Here is a 24,129-nt window from a genome sequence, read left to right as displayed (position 1 = left end):
GCCGTCTTCAGCCCAGCTTGCTTGAATCCAGTGGCAAAGTGAGCAAGGGACTCATGTCTGAGCATACCCTGCTAACTTATGGCAAACAAAGAAAAACTAAAGGAAATGATGGACGGAGCGTTGACAATACAAGCACTCACCCCCAGTCAACTGATCTGGGTTTAATCCATCACCGTTCTTTAGCCCACTCTGCCACCCCAGTTCAGACATGGCCATATGCAAATCAGTCTGACCCTGTGCCTCATGGGAACAGTCCAGCCGGAACTGCCAAGCCATGCCTTCCCTGAACCGGAAACAAGCTACCGAGGCCTTAAACAGCCCACAAGGTAGGGTACATTGTATTTTTAAAGTAGGACATGTTTTTTAAAGGTTTTATAAGTCTTGATAGTGAAAAACTCCTAAAATTGTTTTTCACTGGGGTAAGGCCGACCTCTCCCATAGAATAACATTGGTTTACCTTATTACATTGAATAAGTACACATTTTTAAGTGGGAGCAGATAAGTATAACACGTTGACATTTTCCTGCCCAAACATTTCTGAGACTTACTAAGAGTTTTCTGCTGCCTAGGCCTGTTAATGGGTCTACATTAAGAAAGCATATTGGGACACGATGGAGAACAAACGAGGAATAGGTGTGGGCAGGATGGGACATTCTGCCAGGATAGCTTAGGGCAGAGCTATTCCCTGGGCCCTTACATTTCAAAGGGCTGACTCCATCTCACACCCACAAAGAAACCTAACACTCGTTTTTTGTCACCCCAGACTTCTTGGAACCTTGACATGGGAAGGAAATAACTTTCTAGAACTAGATATGGGGGGAGCCTAGAAGATTCCCCCACTTCAGAGGCTGACAGGAGTGATAAATACTGGACCTCCAGAGCCACTCATCAATATACTTCTGGACCTCTGCACACTACAGAAGAAGGACTGTCTGGTTCCCCAGATGACTGACTGCCCTGAAGCTTGGGACCTGCTAGAGTACTATCCTGCAACTACCAGAGGGCTGCCCGGCTGTTTGAGGCCTGTCTTTCCTTCTGAGAATGAAGACAGGACCTGCTCCCTTCATCCCAGGCTAACCTGAGTGACTCCAAGGGTCAGATTGCTGACATCCTCTTCTGAGCTACAGGGACACAGTAAGCCCAGGGGCCTCCCTACAACTGCCCAGTTGCCCTGATGCAGTTGGACTAAGTCATGCTGGCCTTTGCTGGAATGAGTCGCAGATCCTCTAGAAGTGCATGCCAAGGTATTGGATTCTTGGCTGGAATCAGAGTGCACTCCTCTTCAAGAAAAGTAGAAATCCAGAAATGTTGGCCTTCTCCACCGCAAACTGGACACTTCCTGCTGGGCTTTGAGAAGGTAATGTTTTCAGTGGGACTAATTTTCTAAATTGGTTTGGGAATTTTCTTGTGTTGTGTTTTCACTGTATTACTGTTTGTGTGTTGCATAAATACTTTGCACAGTGCCTCTAAGTGAAACCTGACTACTTTTGTGCCAAGCTTACCGAGAATGATTCAAAGGTTAATTTAGTGAACATTGTGGTTCAGTTTGGCAAGGTTTGTGTGGTTGTTGCTTCAGTAGAGTTCCCATCCCCTCAACCAATACCCCCATTTGTCACAAATGTATCAAGGGTTAGGTATAGAATAAATTAAACATATTTAAATTTTTTTGCAAAAGTTACACGTTGAATTTAATGTTAATATTAAAATATGTTGAATATTAAACTAACAGTTATTCATAAATAAAATATGATGAAATATGAAACAAAAGCTATAGATTTACTTAAAATGTTCAAATCATTTTATTTAACATTAATTTTTATGGGATGCTACTTTACGTCTCTGTGTCATTTTCTACAGCAGTGTGTTGCAGTGCCTGTGATGTTGGCCTTTTTGACACGGTTGCAGTAACTTAAGTACTACAGTTTGCGAAAAGCAATGGGCTTTCTATTTTGTGGGTGGGGTGTTTATTTGTATGTCCCTCCCTAAACCCCTCTAATTTAATGGTAAATACTGCCTATTGTACAGCCATTTCCCCTGTCCTTCTCACAGTCACTAGTAACACGTAGACTGCATGTGGCAGAAACCTTTGCACAGAAAAGTTAGGAGTGGTAGAGGCCTTAGCAAGAAAGGTTTGATAATAGCATTTTGTAGTACCTGAGTAATGGTACTGTAGTGCTACAAATTTCATCTTGTGAACAGGCTCTTGTGTGCAAGAAACCTGTTTTGGTGGATTTATTCTCTCATGTTTATTATTAACTAGCAGCCCGTCCCGACGTTGTCCGGGTATGAAAAGCTGCCGGCCAGTAGTATATTGTTTTGTAGGATTTAGTTTTGATAGCATTTCTTATCTGTGACAGGCCTGTGAAACGCTCCGATTCACAATACACTGCTGATGCACTTAAGAGTGCGCGTTCAGTAGTGTGTGAACTCGAGTTTCCCTACTTTATTTTTCCTTGAAATATTATATAGCGCGAACTTGACAACATGGCATGAGCACAATTTACATTACAGAAGAACACATTCATTTGTGGTAGGCACGGGGAGACAAAGCGATTTGCCTGGAATCACAGGATGTTGAGCTGATGCCGAGATTCGAATGTAGCTCCACAGCTCCAAAGTTCGCAATTCTAGAACTTGTGGCGGGAGGTGTGACTAAAAGTGTATGTCGGTGCTAGCCATCAATGAGAGAGACCTGTGCATTTTTCAAATGGGTGGTGAAAAAATATGAGTATGTTGCTGGAGATGTGGGCCGCCGTGCCACCAATGTACTTACCGGGGGAGGGTAAACACCCATTATTCCGCAACTTTCTTTCCGCATACCATCACTCCGCATACTTTCATTACGAAAGTACCATGACTCTGCAATGCCATTATAAATCATGGCATTACATTTTATATGCTTTTACCACACATACATTTACAACAAAATTCGTTGTACATGCATGAATGGTAAAAGCATGTTTTTTTATGTTTGGATAAGGTAAGTATGGGTATAGGGGTATATGTTTTGGGGTACTGAGGTATATGTTTTGGGGTGTTTGGGTATTTTAAGGGTTCAGATATAGTTTGGGGTTATGGGGTACAGGGGTAGTTTTAGGGTTTAGGGCTAGGTTAGGGTTTTGGGGAAGAGGGGTATTTTTAGGGTTCAGGGGTAGGTTTGGTTTTTGGGGTACAGGGGTATTTTAAGGGTTATGGGGTAGGTTTGGGTTTTGGGGTACAGTGGTATTTTTAGGGTTCAGGGCTAGGTTTGGGTTTTGGGGTACAGGGGTATTTTTAGGGTTCAGGGGTAGGTTTGGGTTTTGAGGTACAGCGGTATTTATAGGGTTCAGGGCTAGTTTTGGGTTTTGGGGTACAGGGGTATTTTTAGTGTTTAGGGATAGGTTTGGGTTTTGGGGTACAGGGTATATTTATAGGGTTAAGATGGGTTAGTGTTTAAGGGTGTTGGGGTATTTTAAGGAGTAAGGGTGGGTTATGATTATGGGGTGCAGGGGTATTTAAAGGGAGCAGGGTGGGATTAGCACAGGATTTGAGACATGGCATGAAGGGCGGAACGTACCACACGCCCCCAGCGTTTGTCACGCCCCCGACACACGCCCACAGCACAATACAGACACGCCCACAAGGGACTACTTTGCTAGCATGGTTCTTTTACCTTTTAAATGTATATGGTTGGCGTCTGCATAGCCTATGTCCTTCTGCTGCAACTGCCCTTTCCAACGCTGTTGGGTGTTGTGATTGGTGCTGTGGTTCCTGAGATTTCCCGCCTCAAAGGTTTGGGCTCTCTCTTTATTATATTAGTATGGATTTGCATTTAAATACCTGTTGTTGATTCTGGATGTGACTAGATTAGTCTTCTTTTATCTAATAAAAATTGGCTACTTGGGTTTGAATGCTCCCCGTGTTAGCAGTTCAATGTTCAGTGAACTTAGTGACACAAGAATAGAGTCTTTTTTCAGTTGGAAAAGGTCATGGCTGTCGTTCTTTTGTGGGAATGGAGTTACCTATCTGGGCTCCTAATTCTGTGATTTGTGATTTGGATATGCCGTTGGGGAACCTAAAATAGTGATACTGCAGGAGCTTAAGGCAGATCTTTTATCTAGCTCTTTGTCTAGCAGTTTCATCTGAATATGTCTCCCCAAGGTAAGTGACAGAATGAAAAACAGGAGAGAACTTCAAAATGAGCTATATTGGGCTAAACTTTGAAATTACTTTGCATACTAATTCTATTTGCACCATCCATGTATTTCTTCAAGCTTCAAAGTGAGCACAAAGGGGAGAGTTATCTGGATGTTCACGCCATGATGGAACTGCAGATTTGATGTTTGTTCAATACATCGATTTTTAGATTGGCCTTAACATTCAGTGAGGTTCTGAGAATTCTTATGAAACAGAATCATGGCTTTTCTTCATTTAGATCAGCATGTTCCATATATTGGCAGTTTACCTTATTTAAAGGGAATTATGCATTGTTTATGATAATCTCAGGTACTTTGTAGTGTACTACGTATGGGTATGTATTGATGAGGATACTGACATCATCTTTTGTGTGTTTCATGTACCGCCCTACAAGGCCTGGGTATGCCCAGACATGGGTCCCATGCTCACTGTGTCACTGGAACCAAGCTGTACCCGGCTGCTTAGACTATCACTAGGGCCAAACTGGTCTGAGTTGCAGGTGTCTGGGACTAAACTGAGGTGGAATAGTGAGCAATAGAATGATGGGTTGGGATGCTACGCAATGTGATTGCCAGTGGATAGACAAATTGCAAACATTCCTCCTATCACCTTTTGTGTGTTTCATGAGATTACATCCATAATCATAACATTGAAAAAATATCCCTGTGTGCTTTAATCTCATGTTCTCTTGTAAATGTGTATATACCTCAATGTGAGTTGTAATAACCTTACCTTCTTCATGACCAAGTTGCTTGTTTTTAGCTCGCTTTCTAGACTCCACCTTGTCTGTGTCTCCATTAACTGCCTCATAAACAGTTTCTGCTACTTCTTGTTGCCACCGCTCAGATATAACTAGTGGGAAGTTCTTGTAGAGTTCTTGATCACTGTCAAGAAGCTAGTGGGAAACAATTAAAGAAAAGTTGTTTAAATCTCATTTGTTCTTCAGCTTCCAATAAACTTAATGTTCCTATGGATAAGATTGACTTTTTTCTGAAGACACTACTTTAGTACAAACAAGACATGGCAGCAAAAGTGTAGCGCTCCGATCTTTTGTTAGGATCATATTTATCACCTAAGGGCCTAATTTAGGGTGTTCCAAGAAAATCATCTGTTTTCTGGAGGAAATGCTAAAACTAGAGTAGAACTAGAGTAGAACCCATTAATGGAACATTCTATCAGTTGATTCAGCCTTGGATTCCTCAATCAGCATTCATTCTGCTACCATAGAATTCTAATTCTGACTGCAGATATACAGATAGCAAAATTATTACACAGATCCACTTTCAACTACAGTTGAATCTACAATTACAGTAAGATTGGGATTTAGGGCCTAATTTACATTTTGGCAGATTAAATACTCTGTAACAAATATGGTGGATGTTTCTACACTCTTAACTAGATATTTATTTTTAATTGTGGGTGGCATTTTTTTTATTAAAACTCAATGAACTTGTAGTTACGGTATATAAACTTGAGTTGTAGTTTGGTTACATATTATTACTGTTTATCAGTTTGCACATGTGGTTGTGCTTCAAATCTATTTAAGAAATAGTGAAGTTCAATAAATTATGTTTTAGGTTACTACATGAACAGACCGTGACAGGGAGGACATTTTACACAGAAGATTACTGGTTGAAGTAAATCCCAAACTATTTGAGCATTAGAAATCAGAATTAGGCATGAATTTACAATGACTCAGTTTCTTCTAGATGTTAATTTCGTATCTAGATTCATAATGTCCAATTCACATTGGGAAAGACTGCTCTGAGTATTTTTCAAAATAATGTAAACGGAATTAGTTTAGGCTTCTGGTTGATATTTGAGCTTGGAAAGGCAAGTTACTTACCTTCGGTGGTGCTCTTACTAGTGGATATTCTACCTAACCACAATCTCCTCACCTTTAGAATATTCATAAGGTGCTGAATTGAATCTGGCATTTTTCATAGCATTGCTCCTGGGCACTGCAAGGTGACACCATTTGACTCACCGTTGTGATGGAGAAAAACTGCATGTAAGCGCCAGCCCTGTGTGCCTACATCAGTTCCTTTCATTCTGCTCTTTCAAATGTGTATCTGGAGCTCTGCTCTCTTTTTTGTTGGTTGATTAATTATTTCAAGTTTTTTTTTACAGTTTGCAAGGGATCTATGTCCCCACTGAAGACTACCGGATTCAAGCCATGCTGTGACTTTAGTAAACAGACATCAGCGACAGACCTGCAAGTGATCTGCCTCTAGTGTTTGGGCTAAGGAATGACTCCAAGATAGACCTTGTGCAACTACCAGGCAAATCTGATAGTCCTGAGCACAGGATCAAAGTTCCAGAGCTTCTTGACAAAGAAGATGCAACCCTACTCCCCCTCTGCTTGCTGATCACCCATAATTCCAACACATTGATGTATGGTATCTGTTCTTCTGATCATCAATTCCTCCAGATGAGGCCCCCATCATAGGTTTGCCGCAGTGTCACTTGAGGCTTTGAAATAGTTTTTGAGATCTCCACCATGTTGAAATCACTGCCTGCTGAGGTACTATTAGACGTCCTTCTTGCCAGCATGCGTGGGTGATAAACAAAATCCTGGAGCCTAGCAGACCGAGCTGTAAGATGGTCAGAACTTGAATGATCGATCTATACTGAAACATTAGAATCATAGCGTGACAGTCTCAAACTCTTGAGGACGAGGGAAGGCTTGACTCATGTGCTGTCCAGTACTGCCCTCTGAACAGGATACATTGAAAGGGCACCAGGAGAGGCATTCTTAGATGGGCCACAACAATCATCATCATCTTTGTGAAGACTAGGGGTGGGAAGAGCTTGCAGAAATTGTCTATAGGTGAAAATTGTTACATCACGCTGCTCACGCTGTGATTTAGCACTGGTAGTGCATTCCACGCTGAAAAATCACTTGGAGCGGCACCACACAGTGCACCACAGGATGGATCTACTCAAGCTGATTTTTCTGCCGCTCAAGTAGATTTTATACTTGATCGGCAGCCTTCTGACCGTATACAATCACGACCACCCACTGTAGATAAATCTTGCTGGATGTCCTCCTAGCAACTGGGTATCACGCCAGCCGATGTGGATCTCACTCAGGCTCACCAACTTACTGTTCTACAACCTCGTACAAGAAAAAATTCTAGCACACGGCAATTGGTGGAATTTCCCCGAAGGTCTGTGTTACAAGAGTACTGCAGAGTCGACGAATTCGGCCAATTCTACAGGCGGAACTGGAATATTCTGCCCACCCCTAGTAAAGGCTTGAGGAGCAGAAGTGAAACAAAATGGAAGGACTACAAACTGGTAGCATTCAGAACCCACTGTAAGGTGAAAATACTTCTTATATGACCACTAGATATGGATATAAGTCAACGGACACCCTCCAATCTTCTGCTTCCAGTGCCAGCAGCTCCTGAGCTAGGGGCAGCTTCTTTAACATTTCCTTTTGGGGAACCAGCCAGAACCCTGATTTTGAGGATCAGAGGAAGTACCACTGTCTTTTTTGAGGACCATAACATACTGGGAGTAGCACCCCAGGCCCGATTCCTGCTTTAGAAGAAATCCAAATGTATGCTTTTAGAGCAAGGAAAAATCTTCCTGTTGTAGGACATGCAGGTGGTTTGAAAGGAGTACATCAGTTTCGGGATGAATGGGAGGAGAGTTTGCTGGAGAGGCAGTGCACCTCCTTTCCAGAATCTGAGTGATCCAAAGGTCTCAAGTAATGGCCCTCCATGTTTGTGGAAAGGAAAATATCCTTCCTCCAACAGGATGCTTGTCTTCCGAAAAGTGGAATCTGCGTCCCTGCATTGACTAGGGAAAAATAGCAAAACAGGGGTGGGAGGGAAAGGGGGGACACAGGTCAATCCTCCCTCCCTTATTCTATATAGTAAGCCTACATATTATCCGACAGATTAGGGATTATTGCTTGTACTGTGTCCCAAAGAGCATGCACATATCTGATTGATGAATTTGTTGTGAGAAATAGTCACGGATGCTTATGTGTAGAATTTAACTAACTAATATTTTGCAGGTCTTAGGGCCTGGTGGTCACTGTAGTGTGCCTAGAAGTTAAAGCACCAATGATGCCTTGGTACTAAAATGCGAGATCACAAACACATCTTGTGTTCTTCCTGCAAGGAAACACAAGCACCTGAAGAACTAAAATCTCACACTGGTGATTGCCTCAACTGAAGCCAAAGCGCTTCAAAAGGTTGGCACTATGACGAGGCAGCATACCACATTCAGTGATTTTCATAGATGTAAGCTAGGGCATCCCTGCAACCAAAGTGGTATCTTTTTATAGGTGGCAGCTTTTGTGTTTGAACCCAATGAAGAATCACCAGCAAGAACTTGCAAGCTCACTAGAAGCAGTGGCACAGATTAGGTCCCTCCTCGCCTGTTTCTCTCATCCCACCACCTTCAACGGAGTATTTGCCTCCACATCATATGCAAGTTTGGCAACATCAACGTTGTTGGCAGGGCTAAGGTGAGTCATGGTCCACGTTCTTTATGGGCTGTGCAGGATCCCACATCACCAAGAGCAGTGTAGCCCCTGTCCACAGCCAATACAAGCGGGCCATCCAGACAGGACTAAGAGACTAACCCCCAGATTCATCAAAGTCCTGCTTTGCGAGTCCTTAATAGCGATTTTTAAGGAATCGCTCTTAAAGACTCGCAATATTTTTTGCGATTTCAACAGCTTCCTTATTTGTGATTCGCTAATTGCTAACCGCAAAGAAGGAATGGCTGTCCCATTCATTCCTATGGGCCTTAAGGCCCATAGGAATGAATAGGGAGTCATTCCTCATTTGCGATTAGCAAATAGCGATTTGCAAATAAGGAAGCGATTTCAAGGGTGCCAGGGTGTCCAAAGGACACCCTGTAGCACCCCTGAAATAGTAATGTACACTAGTGTTGCGCACATACATGTCCAAAGGACATGTGTGTGTGTAACATACAACTTAGAAAAATGCACTAAAGTGCATTTTTCTAAGTTTTCGCTTTTTACCACGTAGTTAGACTTCGCGGTAAATAGCGGCCCCAGATTGCGAATTCGCAATTTTAAAATTGTTCATGAATTGCATTTAAGGAATCTCAAATTGAGATTCCCTAAATGCAATTATTCGCAATTTAGCGATTTTTAGAATTGCGATTTTTGCATTTGGGATGATGAATCCCAAATGCAAAAATAGCGCTCGCAAAGGGCCAGATTCTCAGAATCTGGCCCTTTGCGAGCCGATTTCGGCTTGATGAATCTGGCTGTAAGGTACAATGAAAGGAAACAGTATTCCGGGAAACACTGTGGCTTTGGTGACAATTATTTGCTAGCACTAACCATGCCATATTTCCTCTGGGAGGGGCAACCCAAAGGAGGGAACCAGAAGTTTGATACCCACCATTTTCCCAGGAGGACAGTGGGCCCTGCCTAGCTTGCATTGGTGATACTGAACACTAACCCAACATGAAGAATGGCATTCTGATATTTAAATGCACATTGCTGTATCATGTAACTGAAGTACAGTGAGTTGTCTCTTTCAGTAAAAGTATTGACTGGACATTGATTTATGAATTGATAATAACTATTTCATTGAGTTCTCAATTTCTACGCACCCACAACCACCACCCCCTAAGTAAGCCTTGGACTACTCATATTCACTACCTTGAGGGTTAAGAGTAGAGGGTTGTACTAGGCTGTCAGTTTTTCGGCTCAGAAGTAAGAAAAATGCCCCAGGACATTAGTGTTAAAAAGGGTCTTTTTATCTGTGCCCAGCTAAAGAGATACCAATGTGAATGTATTCAAATTATTGTCCTGACTGATCAGCTGCCAGGGAAATACCTGCCATTCACGTAATTCCTCTGGTGTGTACCTTTTTACAGTAGCAGTGAATTCCCACTTTTTTAATGCTCAAAAATTTACTTTATATTGTCTTCAAGAAAGGTGATTGCAAAGACCCCTGTGTTACACACAAGGGAGGTACATTTGAAATAGGGCAGGCAGTTTTTTTAAATGCGCAGGACTACGGACGCAGAAGACTGCCTAGTTTGCATTTTGCATCATGTCCTGGTATACCTACTTTTAGCATCATAGGACCTCAGAGAGTGCTGCTGCAGACAGGGACGAGGTACAACCAATGCCACGCGCCAAAAGAGAATGACGATTTCCACTTTGCAGAACTATCGACTCAAATGACCGTTCATTTGTTAGTTGTTGTGGTAACTTTAAAGTTAACGTACACTAATCTATTCGTGTTTAAGAACATTTTTAGGCATTTTAATAAAAATTCCTAGGTACTGGTAGCAGGTGCTAAAAGATCACAGTTTGTTTAAAAAAGCTGACAATTGCAAGCTAATGGTTTAAAGTAAGGTAAGAAACATGCAATCCTAGCCATCAATTCTGCGATAAACACCATCCTGTCTCACAAAAGGTCCGCATATGTGCTTCTAGGCAATAACTAGTAATAATCTGTGTTACAGTTACTTCGGAGAACCTTCTGAATTTCTAAATACACCTCTAAGACTGTATGAAAAGAACACTATGAATAAGATGAATTTTAATGGAATGAATGTGTAGAAGTAAAGTGAGTACCTTAATGCCTTTGGTGTCCTCTTCATCGAATGAACCAATATCAAAGGCATCTGCAGCATTGACTTCTCCCCGTGGCGGGATCAATGGCGGGGGATACTGAAAAACCAAAAGTCACCAAATTAGTTAAATGGATCATTACAGAAGTGTTACGGTTCATTTACTAGAATTTTACTTTACTTACTTGCCAGATATTCCCGAGCATTGTTACATGATGTTTGACTCACTACTTTATGTAATAATAGGTCTCTAGTAAAAAAGGCCGTCCTTCAAACAGCGCACATAAATATGAAGAAAGTTGGAAAGCTCAGTTCTTGCAATGTTAGTTTGTAAAGGCACTAATAATCCATATGTATTCTTAAAGCCTCATTACATTTTCTAGAAATGTGCAAGATTTTATCAAGTCTTCTAAATTATGACTTTTAAATATTTCTCTATCCGAACATTGTGTATGTGGCCCATGTTTTGTCAAAGGTCTCAGGCCTCATGGACATGGAGGCAGGTTGCAAACATTGGGTGCACATTAAGCATGGGTGGAGAATCCGTTCCGCTCTCGGATTTTGCGGATTTTCGGTAAATTCGCAATCCGTGAACTCTCGTGAATTTACCAAAAATCTGCAAATTCGCACGCAGCGGATTTTTTTGCTTGGTGATACAATATTGCGGCGTGCGGCGTTCACTTACCGTCATTCAGTGTTTGCGGAGTTGTTTTTCTCGATATTTTGCGAGTGCTGCGCCATTTTGGATCTTGCTGCGGGATCCCGCGAAAGTTTGGCGACGCATCGCGAGAGTTCGCAATTGCGAACATGTAGATGCGGCGGGCAGCAACAATCTCGCACTCGCAAAATTACAAAATTTGCAATTCTGCACAAGAAATCCACCAGCAAGCAGCATAAACCTTCTGAAAATGATGATTTTTATCAGAATAACTCCTCAGGTTGACATTTGCCTGCACTTTTTGGGATTTGAGGCCTTTTTGACTTTCTTTGGATCACTTTTGGATTAGAAATCAACTTTCACAAGTAAGGTTGTTTGGGGCATTACAGTTGCTGTTCTGCAGAAAAACAAGTTTTGCAAAACTGAAAGCACTTAGCAGGTGCAAAAGTTCACTCATCATTAGTAACCATTCCCTGTAGTGCTTCCTGAGGGGCTCCTCCAGAGTTCAGTTGCCTACTTTTGTTTGGGGTATTACAGTTGCTGTTCTGCAGAAAAACGAGTTTTGCAAAACTGAAAGCACTCAGCAGGTGCAAAAGTTCAAACTGATCATTAGTAACCATTCCCTGTAGTGCTTCCTGAGAGGCTCCTCCAGAGTTCAGTTGCCTACTTGCAACTATTCTATGACCCTGCTCTGACCCTCACAGCAGGCTCATAGAATAGCTACAAGTAGGCCACAAAGGTCCTGGGAAAAAAAATTGCACTGCAACAGAAAACAAATTACAGATAAGGAAGCAGGTGCCAGACAGGAAGTTTAAATTCAGTGACACATTAATCAACCCCAAATTAAATCATGTCAGTTGAAGCAGGGCAGGTGTGCTTGCTTCCCCCCCCCATAATCTACAGTGATGAATCAGAGGGTGGCAGTGGTGAAACAGAGGGTGCTGTGAACCTGTGATGATGAACCAGACGTAGAAACAACAAATTCGCGACCGTTGCGAGCCGACAAGTAAGTTCGCAATTGCGAACTGGTACAAAACCCTCACGAACTGGCAGAAACCCTTGCGAACACAAAAAAAAATCCGCAAATTCGCGGATTTTGCGGATTGCGAGTTCGCAAATACGCAAATTCGCGAACGCCAGATTCACAAAATTCGCCCATGCTTATTGCACATTGTGCACCAGCTGCCTGTAATTTGGCAATGACACTCGGTGAAAATATAATTTCTAAGGGGTTTACAGAACTACCTATCGCATGAATATTAATAAAGCAGTTTGCTACTTGCTACCACCTGTAATAGCTTATAAACAGAGGGGTGGTGAACTGCAAGGAACATCGGAGTTCTATTACTTCTTTTCAATTTCCAAACCTTTCTTAAAAGCAGTTTCTGTTTCTGTTAGAGTGTTAGAGTGCTGCTCTAAAAAAAAAAATGTTTCCGTTTGAGGGGATACCGGTGAGAGCATGGAGCGGTCCCCCTGAGCCTATTCGACACAATTCCAAAAAGGGCTGATAGTCAGTGGGGACACATTCCCCTGTGGAAATTAGATACTACCTCATTTGAGGTGTTGACAATTTTTCAATAAGTTGGGACCTGTCGAGAATTCACAAAGGGATTCCTGTCAGATGCAAATCCACTTACTACCATGGATACGTCCACTGCGAGTGAAGAGATATCCGCAGTAGTAATTTTAATTCCAGGAGAGGGAAGGGGCCATTTGAATGTGTGATGCATTTAGAAGCTTGAAAACACTTACAAGCCTATGTTTCTAGTCATTTCTAAGCTGTGATCTAACTCTTCCAATTGATTACTTCCTCTCCTTCCTACATGAATTAGCTTTGCATTGCTCAGCAAATGCCAAAAAGATATTTAATCTGAGCTGGGCTACAAAAGTGATGCAGCCCGAAGCAAAATCATACTAAATCTGTCTTATTGCCTGAGTTTGGAAATCCTCAGGGATTACTTTTCTCTCTCCAATCAACCAAAGGAACGATGTACTATATTACAAAACCCACCTAATATAGTAGCACCCTCAATGCATAACTACTGAGCTAATGGGAGGGGTGTTGATGCGATGCCAGTTTATTTACTTGGCTACATTGTCCCTTTCTGGCGTGAATTTAGCACTCATTCAAATTACACAAATTTAAGAATAGTCTCTGAAAATTTTCTGCAAACTTCAAACAAACTTACTACCTACTGTTACTCAAACCTGGTGCATCTCCTTATAGCTGTTAAATATTTTAAATGCAGCCCAGAACAGAACTATAATACCTATATACATCTGCATGTTTTTAGAATAGAATCAGCGGGAGATTTACTTAGATTTTGCACCTTGTTTTCATCACAAAATAGATGCAAATGGTCCAAAATCTTTTTTTCCTAATTTACTTTCGAGCGCTAAACTCCTTTAGCACTGGAAATAACGTAAAAGTAATGCGAAACAGCGCTATGCGCTGCTTCGCATTAATTTGCGCCATAGGGCGTGCCAAGGTTGGTGCATGGGCGTTTCAATGCAACCACCCAAGGTTTCTCATGCTAAACTCAATGTACTTAATACAGTAGATTGAGTTTAGCATGAGAAAACTGCGACCTTTCAAACTAGGCACAAGGAAGGAGAAATGCTTTAATTTCTCCTTCATTTTCCGACACTGTGCAGCACGCAAAGTGGGAAAAGCTTTCCCTCGTGTCTAGGCATAGTATTTTGACCAGGATGGGTTCCCTTACTGTATAAAACCTATGCTAGACTCACAAACACACCTAGCACTGTGGCGCTAAGGTGGTGCGTGGAACACAGCAGCTGTAATCAGCACCGGCGCAAGGGAAGGGGGAGGAAAGAGCCATTCCTTTGAAAATATGGTGCTCTCCTGCTCCTTTCCTGTCGGGCAAAGCAGCGCAGCCTTGTGGGAGTCCACTTTGGAGATCTCTCAGGCGGTCAGGTTCTGGTGGACGACACATCTTCAGTTGTTGGAGATGAGATGATCTTGGTGTATGAGTGTGTGAGGCCTTTCCTTGGAGGCGACGTGCTTGATGGTCTTCCTCGCTCTTGACAGCAGAGCAACTTCAGACTTGCCTCTCTTGCTTGGACTCCTCTCTCACTGGAGCCTCCTGGAGGGCCGGGCTGCCATGGGACCATGTGGGCTTCGTGTAAGCTGCGTGAAGGCCTCGCTGAGGAACTGCCAACAGGACTCACAGCCAAGTCGCTCATGTAGCCGCAGATGGTGGTGTCTCTGTCTAAATGTTCTTGCCGTCAGGACTCAGGTTCTGTGCCTTCCTCTGATGGTCTTTGGGTGACCAGTTTTCAACTGTGACCTCCATGCTTCCCATGGGGGAACAGCCTTTACGACGCGGCTGTTACACCGCCGTGCTGTTACAACGCGGTCTTTTCAACGCAAGTCGGTACCACGACTTGCGCTGGAGGGCGCTGCAGGACAAGGAATTTTTTAATTTACTATCCAACACCTTCCCTACTGTACGTAGGCTGGTGTTGGAATAGTAAATAAAACATTCCTGAGTCCGCACCCCCTCCAACGCAAGTCGTGGTAACGACTTGCGTTGAAAAAAACGTGCTGTAACGGCACGCGTTGTAAAAGTACGCATCGTAAAGCCGTACATCCCTTCCCATGCATGTCGTGTAGCTGCTGCCAACGCATCTCTCCTATTTGGATTTCCCTCTCACAGGAACTCCATTGAGGCCCTTGACCCTGGATTGCCGCGTGACCACATGGGCTGTGCAGGCCTTTGCGTAGGCTGTGCTTAGCGGTCGCTGCGGAACTCTAAATAGGGCAACGGCCAAGTCTTGTCTAACCCCAAGGGTGGATATTCCAATGGTCAGGTATGCTCTCCTTCGGTAGGCTTCAGGTTGATGGGGCACACAGAAGGTTCCTGGGTGGCTCGCCTCGTTGAGCTCCGGATGTCTGGAGTAGGGGGAAACTCTCTGGTGATGCGATGCTCCTTGACGATGATGCACCTGGATGATGAAAATAGTTTTTTTCTATCAGTTATGCAAACAGGTGGCGATCTCTGGTTTTAGGTGACCTGCATCTGCGGTGAGAAGCAGGGATGCTGACCGACTTGGACTGCTGATGCTTGGGACTGGACGGTCCCACTGGGAAGAGTTGGAGAGAGACACGGTTCGCACTGGCTACTGCTTACATTTAGTTCTCCCATTGGGCTGTCTCCATGGACATCGGTGATGGCTATCTGGTGTCTCTGGGTGTGCTCATCTTGTGGTGGTATGAGTCCTCTGTCCTGTCGCTCTGCTCCTTTTTCTCCTGCGTGCCTGTGGTTGTTGTCTGCCCTGTGGCGTTGTGCCACTGTTCCTTCTTCCTTCGTGGAGTGGTGTCATGCCACGCTCTTCTTCTTCCGACGATGGTTAATCACGTGGATGTGGCGGCCAGCCACATGTCTCATGTTTGCGCCACATGGACATTTTGCTGGTCGTGTCAAGTTCTTGGGACGGTCTTCACTCTTCTGTGGAATTGTCGCAGGTCTACCTGTCAGTAGGAGTGGCTTCTTCCTCTCGGGGACCTTCCACAGGCACCATCCTCTGCTCAGGGATTTCTACCCTCTTCTCTTTTCTTCACTCGAGGGCGTTGTGCTTGCGCCTCAAGCCTGAGCTGTCGGGGCGCCGGTTCATGCCTCCATGCAGGCATGCTTTGCGGGTTGGTCACTTCGTGTGACATGCTCCATGCTTGTGGTGTGACTGGGGCATCCGGCCACTTGTCGCCGGTCCTCGGAGCACACGTTGGAGTGGCGGCATGCCACGTGGGGTGTACAACTCTCCTCTTGCCTGTTGCGGGCCTCTGGTGTGAGAAGTTGGCCTGGTATATGATGTTCACTATTCTAGTGAGCACCTTGCACCAGTCCAAACAACCCTTATGGTGATGGTTGTAAAGTCAACCTTATAGACCAGCTATCCTAGGGGTAGCATGGACAAAGCAGTCTTAGGCTAAACTCAAGAGGGCATGTGAAGCCAGCTGTTTTACCATATGCAATCCCTTTAATACCAAATGAAAGGACACAACACAGGATATATATTCAAAATATATATGTATTTATTTCTAAATCAATCCCCTGAACTCTTTATGAGCACAGACGCACAAGCGCATAACAAGTAACTTAATATACATACAAAAGTTGCACAAATATGGATAGGGCCGGGTGGCCCGCTAAACCATATACTAAAAAAGTGGTATAAGTACCACGTCACGACTAATGGTAAGGCCTAGGGCCTTGGGAATCGCTAGGGCTACACTGGGCTAACAATGGTTAGGGAGCAGAAGGCCCTCGGGATGCGTGTGCAGTGTCTAAAGGCACACGTGTGCACACATAGGAGTCAATGGGTGCGTAAAAATAGAAAGTTAAAGTATTGGGAGTCTTCCGACAGGACTAGAAGCTAACCACTTGAAACTAGGACACTAGGAGAGTTACTCTTTACAGGAGCATCGCAGTACTCGCGTTACCTAACCCACAGGAAGTGAGTGCATAGGTCCCAAAGTGTGTCGGGTTTCGTCGTGGAGTTCTATGGAGCCTTGGAGAAAAGATGCTGCAGGCGGACAGGAGAGAAGAGTCCGGGTGGATCCAAGGGTATATCGAACATGTAGAGGACCTGAAAGCAGAGGGGACAGAGTCTGGGTCACTAGCCAGTGACCAGGAAGGAACCAGGCGATGTCGCAAAGCAATCAGGTGCTGATGGGAAGCTTGTCTCTGCAGCCACGTGGACCAGGAGGTGTCGATGACAACCAGGAGTCAGGCACGGACTGTCCCACAAAGGCTCTTCGCTGTTGGCGGTGTGACTTCAGGATTAGAGTCAACAAGCCTTGGCAAAGGCAACCCACGCAGGATATGATGTAGGCTTCTTACTCAGACCAGCAAGGTCTGAGGGGCTGCTTCTTTTGAGGGAAGCAAGGGCCAGTCTGGAGCAACCAGACCAGTGGTGTAGATTCAAAGGATCATTGCCAAGATGGCCACAAGCCAATGGGCAAGTGACCGGGCAGATGCGTCAAGCAAGGAAATGCAAAAGGGCCCCACACAGAACTCGTGAGGGTGCAGGGCTGATCTTTGGTGCAGATGCTGCTCGGGCTGGGGCTTCTCAAACCCCATGCACAGCTTCGAGGAGGCCTCGGGGGCTGCACAGTTAGCAGGTCGCAGACCTTTCAAGATGGCCGGTTTCACGTCTCTCTTCGTCTCCACAGGTCTCAGCTATGCAGGGACTGTGGATCGGGCTGTTGGATGTCTGGGAATCCATTTCTTTTCAGGGTCTGTGCTCGGGCTCCGGCGGGATGTGGCGACAAAGCAAGCCATTGATCGCTGGATGGTGCCTTCTTGTGCAGGGTGGTCACTCCTTGACCACAAGGGAGATTCTTCAGTCGTCTTCTTCAAGTAGATCGTCGAAGGTCCAGAGTTTCGTTTCAGAGTTTCAGTCAGGATTAATCTAAAATCTCTGGACCCAGCTCCTACCTATATACCAATCTTAGGGGGTGGATTACCTGCTAGGTCCCTCCTATGGGTGGGACCAGGGAAGGGAGTGGTTACACCCCTTTCTCTTTGTACAGTTTCATGGCGGAGCTGGGGCTGGAGTGCCCCAGCACCGGTTTGAACTGGCCCATGCATGGGACACCTTGTGTGCCCTAGGCAGGGTCTCAATCCTTTCAGCCCTCCCTGTCCCAATACACAAAATCCTGTCTGGGGTGGTGCTGGTGCCTCCCAAGGCAGGAAACCTATTGTCCAAGCCTCCCTCGCTGGAAGGACTGCCAGCACAGGAGGTCAGACTTGTGTCTGTGGCAGCAGCATCCATTTTGTGATGCTGAGGCTCTGGTTAACTTTAACCGGGAATAGTAGGAACAACATGTCTTCTCCCTCTATAAGGGTGGAATGGTACCCCCGTCACCAGAACTGGCGAGGGGGTAGTATTCCAAATCGTATGACACCTTACTCGACATGTTTTTATAAAGCCAAACCAGAGTTAGCATTTAACCGGGAGGTTCATAATGCACTTAAGAGTATATGGTATGGCAATATCCTAGAACAGCTATAAGGACATGGTTCCGAAAGCTGCAGACAGGCTCAGCTCATGCTAGAGCACCATCTCACTTAAAACCAAGCACTCTGCCTCCAGGATTGTTAAGGCCTGCCATAGGAGTGACTTATAGGTGTATATGTGTCTAGATATAAGGTTAGATATAGGTATACTATATCTAAGCAAGGGGTGATCACACGACCTTGCCCCAGCTGAGTGATCAGCCAGTTGTGTCAATTTGGGTGGCCAGCCAGGGGTGGCATAATAAATGCTGCAGCCCCTGGTAGGCCTTGGATGCACCTATGCCCTGGGTACCTATAGTACACTGTACAGGGGCTCATAAGGTGACCCAGTATCCAATTGGAGATGTACCTAGGGTACATGGAGTCCATTTTAAAGATATAGCAGATAGCCTGGGGCCTAGATTAGCAGGATGCCAGGCCAACTAAGTCGAAAACCAGCTAAACACTAGGCAGAAACATCTGGGGTAACCATAGTAAGGTATCCACCTTCCTACATCTGGCGACTCCGTCTTCAGGCAGTGTGAGGGATGAGACTCAGCTGCCTTTGGCCCACAGTGGGGCTTCGCTGATGCGGTGGAGATGTGGCGGTTCTCCGTGTTGCCTTATACCTTGCTTCCTTTCCGTGGAGAGGTCTCACTCTCCTAGGCACCTGCCCACAAGGTCAAACCTCTGGGTGCATGCGTTGGCATACCTCAGACCTTGCGTTCTTGGTCGTTCACAGTGCCTTCTTCCGGTGCTTGGCGTGGTTGATCACTAGGTCGTGGAAATTGGGGGGGTGTTGCGCAATTTCCTCTCTTGTGGTGGCATCAGGCAGCCACTGGGATTCGTGCAGTGCTCACTTATCTCCTTGGGGATTTTTCCTCTTCTCTCAGGCCGACACTCGGTGAGCCTCTGCAGGGGAAAACAGATCGCTAGCTGCAGGTTGTGATAGCAGTGCTTGCTGGCTCTAGCTGTCTATGTTGAATTGTTCTCACTTCCTCTGGGGATTGGGGCAGCCTTGCTTACATTCCACGCTGTGGGGTTCATGTAGTCAGGAGCCGTACTGTGTCTCATCAGCTTGTCTCCCTGGTTGGGGCACATGTAATGCTCTCACGGGGACCGTGCACTTTCCCCTGGATTGTCCTTTACCATGGTGCCTGAGAGACAGGGAGCAGCTCACTATGTGCCGAGACTGGTGTCTGCGCCACTGTCCTTTTGATTGTGACTGCCTTAGTCAGTGGCAAGGATCATGCAGTGGCAGTTTTAAACCAGGTATTGGTGTGGTGCTGTTCGGCTCATTGCCCCCCCCCCTACCCCCCCCCCCCCCCCCCCCCACACACCCCAGGTGGTGCTACAGCAGAGGGCCTTGCAGAGCTCGAGTTACGCTGGGTGACTTGACTACTCTTGTTTCAATGTCTTTTTTTTTCTTTCTCTGCAGTGGTGACAAAAGGCCACTAGGTGGCAGTGCAGTGCTTAAGTTCACAGGCCCTGGCAGTCTTTCCGGAAACTGTGGGCCTCCAATTTTTGGAATATGCAGAAACCGGGCTTTGTGCTGCTTTGGTGCAGGTTCTGTGTGTCTGGGTTAACAGCCTGGGGCGTGGTTGCCAAGGCATGGTATGCTCGTAGGGACGCCGGGCGGAATTTGTCTCTGTCAGCCAGGGCTTCACTCACAGTGTATGATTGGGGCCTGTGGAAGAGGTTGCAAGGCTTGCCGGCTTCCTTACTTATGCCAGGTAGCACGTTTCCATTTAGACAGTCTTATTTTCTTGTTGCGTCTACTTGTGTGCTAAGGTGTACTCCAGGTGCGGTGCAACAACCTGCCACTAGGCAGCACTGCCGTAGCTAGACTCCGACCCCAGCACCAAACCCGGTTTGGTAGGTGCTGTTGCCTCAGGCGTGATGACTTTCTTCACTGCTGGTGATTTTGTTTGTTTTATTTATTTATGTATTAAGTTATGCGTTTTTATATAGCGCGGACTTTACCCAAAGGTGTCAGAGCGCTTCGCAGTGCCAGGCAGATGACCACCTCCAAGGGCCTCAACAGCATTTTATTCTCGCTCCGACTTGTGGGATCCGCCATTGTGTGCAGTTGGAATGGATGGCAGAAGGTGGCGCCGCCGACGGTTACTTACCCAGGTAGGGAGCACTTTGTGTGCCCTAGTGGCATGTGCCCTTAGGACCCTCTGTTCCTGGTCAGCAATGTTGCAGTATTTCCTGATGGTACTGCAGGCTGGGGAGGTGCCGCCACACACTGCCGGAGGGGGGGGGGGGACACTACCGGCCCATTGTCAGTATTGGGCGGCAGCTGCTAGTGTTGGCGGTTAGGGGGCGGTGCAGCCTCTTCATGTTGTGTTCATTTCTCCTGCGGTCAGGCCAAGGTTCCTCGTTATGTCCCGGTTTGGCAAATCTGCGTTATCAGAACATTGACTGCCAGACAGCAGCAGCCGGTGCTTGCAGGCTTAGCGGGGTGCGCTTGTTTTCACCAGCATCCAGGCGGCATCAGGCAGCTGCTACCGCTCATATTGGTGCCTTGTTAAGGGATGTCCTTTCCCACCTCTTAAGCCCACTCGTTCATTGCGGGCAAGGATTCTTTTTGGTTTTTTGCAGACGGTTACTGGCGATCAGGCGCCTTAAGCATGGCGCTTACTGCGACGCTTCCCTCGAATCAACTCTCAGCCTGCCAGAAGTTGTGGGATGGCCGAGCCATGGGTTGCGCTCGTCACGAATTTGGTGTTGTGGGCCCCAGGCCCACATGCTACATAAATAACGCACGCATAGGCATGCTTAGGATACTGGTAACTGGCCAAAGGCGCGTGCGCCTGGCCCTTTTTATTTGCAGGGTCACCTGACCGGTGACACCTGTTGTGGGTGGGTTTACAGTGTGGGGTGCAGCAGGCAGAACACTAGAACATGTCCAGCCGGACACTACAGTAGCTGAGTAGTTGTGTAATGATAGAACGCTACGTATGTACGTTATGAGCAGTGTTGGATTGGAATTAAAATGGGCCCGGGCACGCATAAAAAAAATCGGCCCACATTAGCATAATGCCTTCCCTCAAATCACTGGTTCAGCGTAATTTTACATAAAAAGGGGGAAGGGGAGGAATGCACGCATCAGTTTACACTAGTGAAACACACCTGAAACAAGTGAGGCCACTCCTGCTCAGGCCCCTTGCCCCGCTCAGTATACCTACATTAATGGGAGGCCTAGCGAGAGAAAAGGGGTGACGCCTCTGTTGCTGCTATACAGGAGGTAATGAGCACCCATCTCCCTCCAGAAAGGCCACTCAGACACCCACTGGGCCACTGGCGGGATAGTCGAACAACAGAGACACCGCTCAAATCAGCCCCCAGGCTGCTCAAAAGCAGCCCTCGGCTGTAACTTGGACCCCGGCCCCTCGGGCATTGCCCGAATTACCCCCGTTACCCATCCGACGCTGGTCATGAGCCCTGTCATAGAAGGGTTCCGTTGAGGGTGGTGAAGAGAGTGGCGGTTGCCCAGGGGAAGCTGTGAGATGGATGGATGGGATCTTCATTTAAGAATAAAGAAACTACTTGAACAACGTTCTTGTAATCCTGGTTGATATATTCTGGATCTCCCCTCCGACCCCCTCCCCAGAGCACTTCTGGTTATATTGTACATTCCTGTCAAGTATCACGCAACATGTGTGACACGCACGCATTTCAGTGTGGTGTTCCGCATCACCGCACTGAAATGCTTTGTCACGCATTTATGCCACTCGGCAGCACGCGCCACCGGCGGCGCCTGGGCACCTGTGCGCTGGCTCTGTTGCTCCGAGAAGTGCTGCCAGCAGCTGCTTGCTGGGCTCAGTAAGTTCTTAAATAGTTAAACCTTGTCTGCTCTCAGCCCTGCAGTGGCTGAGAGCTTCAATGTAACAAATGTCTGCGCAGCCAGGCTGCTTCATATTAATCCTTACGGCTCCGTGTGCTTTAACATACTGCTGCCAATTACCCACGTGGGGGAGGGGGGGGAGTGGTGCCTGCCCTCAGAAGTGGTTGCTACTGGTGCACACCATGGTGCCCTCAATCTGGATGTGACCCGTCCTTGAGCCGTCACATCCGGAGGAATGGGAAATCAGGTGAGGCAGAAGCGGTGGGTGACTCAATCTGAGTCGACGAGCCTCGGGTTCAGTGGTGTCACTGTCTGCGCCACGTCCAAGTTGCCAGATCGGCGGGGAGCCGAGACGCAGAGTGAATAATTTAATTTTACTCACCGACACTGTACTGACGGACTGTCACTGGATTGCACACTCGAGGACTCTTAGACTGTCACCAGGTGGGCCCCAAACGGCAATTGCGACCGTGGCTCGAGCCTGAGCTGCAACAAGTAATTTGAAGTAAGACAGGAGTGGTGCAGTGCTACAGCCACCAGATTGTGTGTGTGTGTGCTCGAAATTTGAACACAGTCTTACCCATGTTTGTCGACATCTGTTTTTGCGTACTAAGTAAATATTTAAACTCACCAATTATTTTAAAATCTTACGTGCAACACGATCTCCAGGAAAAGCGTCCAATCCCCATTGATTATGCGAATGCATATTTGGCCGTGGTGCCGCCCGTAAATTCAATTGCAGAGGCCACTGCACATCACCCAAAATGTTGCACAGCACCGACACCCCCATGGGGCAGGCCTCCAGCACCTGCACCAGAAACGGCTCCAGCTCGGCATCCTCCACGCAGAGATGATCAGCGAGGAATGTTTCCTCATCCTCCTCGTAGGGCCTCTCGGGCACGAGAAGACCCAGGCCTGGCCCCGAACATCACAAACAAACAGCGGGCGACTAGCATCAAGCAGACCGGGGTTGGGCCATGGCACTGTTGGGAACGTACTCATCTGCACCCTCAGCTTGTACCGCAAGTACAGTCACGCCCACGACGATGCCTACTTTTCACAGCTTAGTAACAGGTATGTGTCTACTATTGCAGCAAACATGAGAGGGTTTCGGGTATTTTATATATCAGTCAGTGCTTGACTATTAAGAGGCGTGTTTGTGTATCGGCTACATGAGTTACGTCTTGCTTGTAAACACTGAAGTAATTAAAACACCGCTGCCTCCAATCCGAAAGAGGCAAATCAGAGGGTCCTTCCTCCTCAGGCCAGTATATTGAGCGTTGTTACATTGTGTTACACCAAAATCCATTATTTATAGAAAATCTGAAGTGCTATTTAAAAAATATGTTTTTATGATTATATGACTGGGCCTTGCATTCATTTTGGAACCCTGAGCGACAGAAATTACCTCAGCTCCCTTTCAATTAATTCTCCTTAAGGCAGCTGCTATGTGAGTGGGAATGCATGTGGATCCATAGATCTCCTGTCTTCATTGCTTGATTTTGCTCGCAAGAAAGTGTCACTCACAGTCGTTGTATGTCACTCATATTTACACTGAAATTATGAAAATGTCACACATAAGCAATCTGAAACCTTGGCAGCTATGATTGTATGCCACTCAGTATTTTGAAACATTGAGCGCTTTTACTTTACACAGGTAAACAAACGAATCAAAATTAACACTATTACGTAAGAATCTTATTTGAAAGATATTAAACATAGAAACAAACAATCAATACTGACTTTTTGACACAGAAAAGCAAAGAAGGTATGTTGCGGCAAAATATTTCAGCTTGCAGTTTAACAAAAAGACCACTAGAGGGAACTCTCTCCCCTAATATCGT

The 24,129-nt window shown here is 46.0% G+C and overlaps 1 protein-coding gene across 2 annotated transcripts in view; it reads right to left on the bottom strand.

Annotated features, from left to right (window-relative positions):
* Nucleotides 1-24,129, bottom strand: part of GRK3 (G protein-coupled receptor kinase 3) — a 1,062,914-nt gene that overhangs the window by 25,140 nt on the left and 1,013,645 nt on the right. For both annotated transcript variants that reach the window (XM_086943135.1, XM_086943134.1), the window contains exons 17-18: nt 10,760-10,855; nt 4,909-5,071 (exon numbers count right to left, since the gene is read on the bottom strand). In XM_086943135.1, coding sequence (XP_086799261.1) covers nt 4,909-5,071; nt 10,760-10,855 — 259 coding nt within the window. The remainder of the gene's footprint in view (nt 1-4,908; nt 5,072-10,759; nt 10,856-24,129) is intronic.

This window comes from Lissotriton vulgaris, chromosome 11, assembly GCF_964263255.1.
Source record: "Lissotriton vulgaris chromosome 11, aLisVul1.2, whole genome shotgun sequence".
Taxonomy (NCBI): domain Eukaryota; kingdom Metazoa; phylum Chordata; class Amphibia; order Caudata; family Salamandridae; genus Lissotriton; species Lissotriton vulgaris.
Note: the sequence above shows the minus strand (reverse complement) of the source record. Positions and strands in the feature narration are given on the sequence as shown.